The 8174-nt window shown below is 40.8% G+C and overlaps 1 protein-coding gene across 1 annotated transcript; it reads left to right on the top strand.

The window, feature by feature from the left end:
• The first annotated feature begins 5091 nt into the window (after positions 1-5091).
• rpl14 (ribosomal protein L14) lies at positions 5092-8174 on the top strand. The gene is made up of 6 exons (XM_030064515.1): positions 5092-5177; positions 5699-5800; positions 5888-5982; positions 6719-6818; positions 7867-7920; positions 8079-8174. The coding sequence occupies exons 1-6, from the start codon at positions 5175-5177 to the stop codon at positions 8136-8138; spliced, it is 414 nt and encodes a 137-aa protein (XP_029920375.1). The 5' UTR covers positions 5092-5174; the 3' UTR covers positions 8139-8174.

Raw genomic sequence — 8174 nt, 5'->3', positions numbered from 1 at the left:
GACTTTAACCAGGACCTTGTGTTACATTTGATTCTCTATGCAGCAAGGCAGCTGGCACTCCGACACCAGCACCACTTTCCAAAAACCAGTCACAGGAAACCAAATGATGATGTGATGTAGAGAAACCAGTTTGGAAGACTGGAGAGAAGAAAGCGGTAGCAGAGACAGATCCTGAGCGAGTCCAGGCTTAGTGAGCAGCAACCGGCACCGACTGGAAAAATACCGCACAAACAATCTGAAGCAAATTTATGATTTTATAATCTCAAAATTTTGGAGGTTTTTTTTTTTCTCGTAAAGTTGTGAGTTTTTCTTTTTTTATCATTGTCCCTGCAATCTCAGAGAATATCCTATTTTTTTCTTGTGAATTTATGTTTTTTTTCCCCTCATATAATTCAGATTCATATCTCAGATTATTACCTTCCCTCCCCCGGCTGTGTGTTTTTCCCCCCTCTCGTACACAGTGGCCCTAGTTGGCGTCAGACTTTACCAAGGTATAGAAACACATTCAGAAAAAAGAATGAGGAACATGAATTTTCAAATCAGTAAAAGCTAAAAAAAAAAAAAAAAAAATTAAAAAATTAAAAAACAATCGATTTAAAAACAATAAAAGACCATACAGATAACATAACATTCAATGAGAAAAATACATGTTTTACATACGTCAAATAAGACAAAAACAAAGGGAAAAAGCACAAGTGACACTGAAAAAAGACCAAAAAATGGGAAAAGCGGAGATTTAAAAGCAAAACTAAAATAAAAACATCAGCCAATGTAAACAAAGCTCCTGCCAGTGTTCCTTCTTTTCTAGAATCCTTCCCAAAATCAGAGAGTCTGTAGGTGTGACATGTGACACGTGACATTAAATTATTTCTGTTGTGATTTTATTTATTTTTTAATTTGAAAATTTAATTAATTTAGCGTGACTTTCAGGCGAGGCGGGAGGCTCCATTGGCGAGGCACTGCGTCCCGCCAATAGAATGATAGGGGAAACACTGCCATTTCAAATCCACTGTGGTGGTGTACAAGGGCAGAACTGTGAATATTGTGTCGCTGTACAAATTCTTATGGACCTAACTGTGTTACATTGCCCATTAAAGACAACTTGCTTTATCTTGTCAAATAAACATACAATTACCAACTATTTTAACTTCTAATTTCAAGTAAAGATACCTTCAACTATGTTCATATCAACTGCCATCTCAAGTCAAGTTCACTCACATATTTAAGGCAGCACTTGAACTTATGTTTTCAAGTTAAGTGGATGAATGTTTGTAGTTGTTATTCCTAATCTTGACTACTAATAAGTTTGACAGTTTCCTTAAACTTGACACTGAATCAGCCATGTGGCATCTACTGCTGACCCTTTATTCCCCCCTCAAATCAGTATATGTCTACTTTGTGTCGACTTAGAGCAAACAATTTGCTCAGATTCGCAGTATCATTAAACACATTTAGAGTATATTGCACAGTGACTCATCTTTGAAAACGCTGTTCCCCGAACCTCCTGCTTTTGTTTCTAAAAGGGCCCCCACTTTACAAGACAAACTGGTCCACAGCTATTTAACACCTAACACGACGTGGCTTCAAAAACACAAGCCTATGGGCTGCTTTCCTTGTGGCAACTGTTGCCACTGTGAGAATGTTTCTAAAACTGATAGGTTTGCAGATGTGTTTACTAACAAGAGCTACAAAATCAATCACTTCGCAAACTGTAACACCTCTTTTCTGGTATATCGTCCTGAATGCCCCTGTGGATCTTTCTATGTTGGGAGGACGAAAAGAAGATTCAAGGACAGACTTGGGCAACATAAAACTGCAATCCGCACAAAAAAATCCTAATTATCCCATGGCTGTCTACTATGATCAAGCAGAACACTGAAGTCCTTCCTCCTTGAAAGCGGTCGCTATTGAAGTTATTCCTAACCACATAAGAAGTGGGGACAGACTAAAAAAACTCCTTCCACGAGAGACTTTTTGGTTTGTCACTTTAAAGGCCACTGAACCCCCTGGACTTAATGATGAGATTGACTTTCTGCCATTTCTTTGATTCCCAGCAGTTGTACGAAATGTGTGATAATGTATTTTGTGTGTTGAAATATTCTAACAATTGACACAGCAGTCCTTGTTAAATACATAAAGGCAATATTTTAAAATGAAAAAGCTAATGCACAGAGGCTATGTTAAAAACAAAACAATTATTGCTTACCAAAATATATTTTGAATTAATACTTTATTTCATCTAAAATTACTTTAGATATATATCACTATATTTTCAAACTGTATGTATATATTTTTTGGTGGTATTTATAGACATTGAATGTCAGCACTGGACATCTATTGATGTGGGGTTTATTCCTTGTTACTTTTTTGCATGTTTATATTTTTTGTGGGATGCACCTCTTCCTTTTTTGACCTATCAATATGGCCTTTAGCGCCCCCTGTTGTATACATGTTGTGACAAACTGAATACCAACTTCACCTGTATATAATTGAGATTGATTGATTGTTTGCCAGACCCTGAAGAAGACTTTTGGTCGATATGCTTAGGTCTGGCAGTTGCCTTGCTCCAATAAATTCACTTTTTTTTTTTTTTTTTTTTTTTTTTTTACCTGAAGACGGAGTGCCTCAGTTTCCTTTTTTCCTTGGTTTTCTGCACTTTTTACAAAGAGTATAGGACTTCCTTGGTTTATGTTTGAGATCTACTATTCACCTGCCTAACTGAGGAGCACTTATATATCCAAGTAGTGCTTCCTTTCTCTCTTTTTGCAAATTTTGACTACAAATAAGTTTGACAGTTTCCTTAAACTTGACACTGAATCAGCCATGTGGCATCTACTGCTGACCCTTTATTTCCCCCTCAAATTGGTCCAAGAAAGGGCCAGAATATTAAGCGGTTAATAAAGTGTATAGTCACTCATAACCAAATGAACAGAAGTTTACTTGGTTCAATTACACAGCCTATCTTTTAATTTATGTTGTCTACAGTATAACTGGGTATCAAAACAGACACATTTCCAGGAAAACATCAGTCCACTGAAGAGTGATAAATATGCTGCTTGTATGAACACAGTCAGGTTTCTGGCTTTATACAGTCATTCTGTATGCAGGTCTGTCGCTGATGATGATAATGAATCGAGAGAGCTTTGCTTCACTCTATTTGTTCATTTTTAACCTCGACCTGGATCACAACTTGCTGATTGTACTCTTCCTTCACTGTGGGCAGGCCCTCCGCTGCCTCCTCTGTCTGCGTGGCGGTGGATGTGGCTGGCCTGTGTGGAAAGAGATGCAGAGGAGAGGCGTGGGGAGGCTGCAGCATCACCTGCCGCATCATTGCAAACCCCTGAGCGATGGAGTCGGTCAGTCTCTCCAGGTTGTTGGCCAGCCTGTTCATTGTCCCCAACAGCTTGTTGTCGGTCTCCACCATCTTCTCCATCATCCGCCTTGATATTTTCAGCTCCTCGTGGGCTATGGCTAGAAACTGGCTGTCCGTGGATAGTTTCCTTTTCCGTCTCTCCTGCTTGTAACCCAAAAGCCTGGAGCCGACTCTGTCCCGTCGACTATCGATTTCTGCGGGCTCATTCGAATACTGATCAGTAAGCACTTCCCATTCGTCTTGCACCTCTCTCCCCGACTCTGGGCCAGATAAAAACTCACAAGTTGTGCCTCCAATCTTATCTGGTTCAAGTCGAGCAGGAGCGGTCGCTGTGGCAGGAGAGCCTCTCCAAATTTGTTCACACAGCTCAAAATACAAGAGAATGACCCTGCCGTGGCCGGCTTTCCTCCCAGTCTCCACGGCTCGTCTGTACTTGTATCTAATGGCCTTCAGCTTGCATGTCACGATCGCCTTTGTGATTTCTTCCATCTTGTGCGGGTAGTCTCTTACCATGTTTTCGTCCTCAGCCGCTGGATACTGCTGCTTGAGTCTCTCTGAGATTTCTGCATATTTGCTCTGGCAGGACTCCCAGTCCACGTTTTCCATGGCTTTGGCCACTTTGTACTCGTATGTCACCATCAGCAGCAGCTCCACTTCGCTGTCAGTCCACACAAAGAAATCCGACTTGCTCTTTTCTTGCGCTTTCGGCATTTTTTTTTTTTTTTTTCCTTTTTTTCTTTTTTGGCTTTACGAGCGCTCCGCTTGTCTTGTTTACAAATCCTTCCGCGTTGCGTAGAGCGGAAGTTGCGTAAGCGGACCGAAGGCTTGTGGCTTTTTTTTTTTTTTTAATTCCAGAAACGCAGAATTTCAAAGCTTATCCCCCAACTCAATGTTTTTTATACGTTTTTATATAAATAATATCCAACACTAAAAAATAACACTAACAAAAATAAGACACTGTCCAATTGTAGATAAGCTGAATTTTTGAGTTTGTCACTGAGGTGAAACTGTTATACTGTTATATCTCTGCCGAAATATTCCTATTCATCCTCCTGTGAACTTCTTTAAGACTTTAAACTTTATGTATGGGGAAATGAAAAATATCCAGGGCTCATTTGCAGAGGCCAACATCACAGAGTGGCTTAGGTCCTACACTGTTTTCTTTTAAACAGTATAGGCTATCGGGTTGCGAGCACCCCCTAGTGGCTTGACAGGGAAATGGATGCCATGGCACGCTGTACCTAGAGTGCCTCTACAGGCACTCTAGTTGTACCCACATTACTTTTTTCTAAGCTAAATGGATTAAAAGCACAGAATCTTGATTCAGGTCAGAAAGGCTCTCAGATTACTTGCCGTTTCACTTTATACCCCTATCTGCATTAACCCTTTTGCCTTTACATGTGGATAAAGCTTATTATGCCTGGACGGACAGGAGACTTGCAACAGTCAAAGATGTATACATTGGTGGAAAAAATGCGCTATTTAGTCGGGTGAAGGAAAAATGCAGTCTTTGTCAACAGCAGCTTTTCCGCTACTTGCAGACTCGAAACTATGTTAGATGTACCATTCCTAATTTTAAACTTTTTTCAATCAACATCCATTCTGCGATCCCTTAAAAAAACTATACATGTAACATTTACACTTCATGTACTTGACGTGAATAGAAGGATATAAATGGGGGAAAAAAATGAAAATAAAAAAATAATTTATTACAGCCACTGCGCATGTGCAACAGGCGCGCGGAAGCTGTTTGTGCGCAGGCCGGAAGTCGCAACGTCCTTTCTGCTCGCGGACTGCCATCATGGTGAGCTTGCCGTCGAGTGTTAGCAATTCAAAATCGACTTTACGACCATAATTGTCATTGTTGTGCGTAAATAACACATATATGTGTTGTTAACGCACTGTTACAGCTTTCGGCGCTTGTCTAAAATGCTTATGTCGGTGTTTTCCACGGTTTTGGTCCATTTTTGTGAAATGTCGGCTACCGCCAGCACTACAACGTGGTCCGGCAGGGAGTGGAGGCCGAAAGCTGAGCTCTTTCCGTTATCCATGATCAAAAGTTTTGTCTTGTAAAGTCAAACTGTGTTAAAACATCCTCTCAAACAAATACTACGTCTTTCCAAGCCACTCTTAAGTAGTCGGCATGGCCCATATTGCGCTAACGGCACGTTAACATTAGCTTAATACAGTGGCATACACTCATTCATGCTAAATTGAGATGTCAGTGCAGGCTTGCTAAAATTACCTAATCCAGACTACGCGTATCAGGCATTGTCACTGCTATGTGTTAAGTTTACTTGGTTAACTTGTGGTTTTCTTCACCAGGTGTTCAAGCGCTTCGTCGAGATCGGCCGCGTCGCCTACGTCTCTTTCGGACCCCATGCTGGCAAGCTGGTGGCCATCATCGATGTCATTGACCAAAATAGGGTGAGTGTTGGCCAAGGATGCTGAGTTTGCTTACTAATGCTTACTGGCAGAGCAAAGTGAGATTATTAAAATGCTTCTTCTCCCTAGGCCCTGATCGATGGCCCCTGCACGGGGGTGAAGAGGCAAGCCATGCCCTTCAAGTGCATGCAGCTCACTGACTACGTGATCAAAGTACCACACAGGTGAGTGATAACAGGGGGCACATCCTCAGTCAGCAGGCCAGTCTGGGAAGAGATGGTTACTGAGACATGAGCAAGCATAAGTGCAGGTATTAGATGAGAACGATCCATCAGATGGTCCTTACCATGTAATGTGTCATGAAATTGTAATTCATGGTGCCTTTCATCATCTGTGAACCCCTATCATCTGTTTGTACATCACAACATGATAAATCTTAAAGCTATCAGAACAGAACAAAACAGGACAATGGCTTCATTAGCTCAATTTGCTGGTGTCTGTTTGCAGTCTCACTTTGCTACACACAGCGTTTCCATGCCTTTTTGTCCCTTTTTACTCTTCTAGAAGTGTTTTGGAAACAAAAAAATTAAAGAACTACCTCATCATTGTCAGTTGTAGTTGAACAAGCCTAAACAGCTTTTACTATTCCTGAAACTCTTGAACCTTTTACAGTTAAACAGGTACAGATGCCTACTGTAAGCGATTAGTTTATTTACATAGGTCATGGAAAATCCAAACGTTTACCCTCACTAATTTGAAGACACTCATGAGTGCGAGATGCAGAGTCACACTTTAGCTGAGAACCTGGCTCAGTTATTGGATCATTGATCATATCACCATTACCATGATATAATTTTATGTGTTTGTTTGGTATGGGTATTTGTCACATGTAATTCTACCCCGAAGTGTTAATGCTTACTTCAAGTGTCAGTACCTAACGCTGTGCTAATTGCTCAACAGTGCCCGCCAGAAGTTTGTGAAGAGGGCCTGGGAGAAGGCCCAAGTCAACGAGAAGTGGACACAGAGTAGCTGGGCCAAGAAGATCGAGGCCAGACAAAAGGTGACTGCATTTTCTTTTTTCAAGTTCTCAAGACTCTTACTGATTTAATAGCAATGATAATCCAATAGTCATGTCCAAGCACATTTTTTATAATTTTAAACACAAGTTAGCACTTGCAGTGGACGCATGTCTCATGTGTTGAAGGATGAAGTGCAACCACAAATCAGCAGAAAATCTGATACTTAAAAACATTCAGCAAGTATCAGTAGCAAGTATCTAAACCATTACAGCAGTCATATCTAACACATCCATCATAATGTTTCTCTGGGCTGTATGAACAGTTTTCTCCCATGGCATTTTTTCCCCTGTCAGCTCCAGTGCTGCAGTATTTTCAGCCACTAAGCAGCTCTGACACCAAAATTTGTCTTCAGCTTGCGTGGACTTTATCTTCCAGTTATTTAGAAACTGTGATCACAATAATAATGAGTCTGGTGGGAATTATGATGTTTGCATGACAAATTTTCATTGTGACTGTAAAATCTTTAAATGATGTGCTTTGTTTGCTTGGGCTCTGTAATAAACAATGTTTTTGTGGATTTGGAGAATGTTTTTCAGGTCAGGGTGTTTCTGTAGCACCACGACACTTGGATATTGCACTTAGCCATGCTGTGATTTATACATTGTTTAGATTACTTGTTCCTCCCTAGTCTGCAGTTTCTTTTTGGGTTTAACAGTTGATGGTCTGGAAAGTAGCAGTTACCGCTGTTTGGCCAGCTGTTTTTCTGGAAGCCAGATAATATTAGTCAGTTTAATATTTTTCTTGCATCCTATTTGAGCATAGTTGAAATTCACATGAAAATTGAATCCAAGTGACTTTTTGTGAATGTATATCCAGTGAGTTTTAATAGTCCTGCACCTGTCAAGGCCAAGGTGTTGTTGAGGAGAAAGTCAGTGGTGCGGCACCATGGCTCCAACTTGAGCCTCTAATTGGTGCAGCAGAGTGACCCAGAGAGTAGAGAGACCGTCTTTAAGCCAGAGAGCCATGCGCTGAGCCCTCTGTAAGTATACCACACACAATGTAACTGACTGATCCTGATGATCTTTGCAGAGGGCCAAGATGTCCGACTTTGATCGCTACAAGGTGATGAAGGCCAAGAGAATGGTGAGTTTAACAGAAACAAGCACACTGTTATCTTACTTTGGTATTAACACAACCCTGTTATGTTTGATCAGGTCTTGTTCTAGATCTAGTGAAAGTATGTCAGTCCAATAACCACATGTGTTATGTGTGTTAACTGTACCTACTGTTTGTTTCTGCAGAGGAACAAGATCATCAAGCATGAGGTGAAGAAGCTCCAGAAGGAGGCAGCAAAGAAGTGATCGGTGTCCTAAAAAATAAACTTTCTGAATTGGTCA

Source organism: Myripristis murdjan, chromosome 11 (genome assembly GCF_902150065.1).
Source record: "Myripristis murdjan chromosome 11, fMyrMur1.1, whole genome shotgun sequence".
NCBI lineage: Eukaryota > Metazoa > Chordata > Actinopteri > Holocentriformes > Holocentridae > Myripristis > Myripristis murdjan.
This window is presented reverse-complemented; position numbering and strand designations above follow the sequence as displayed.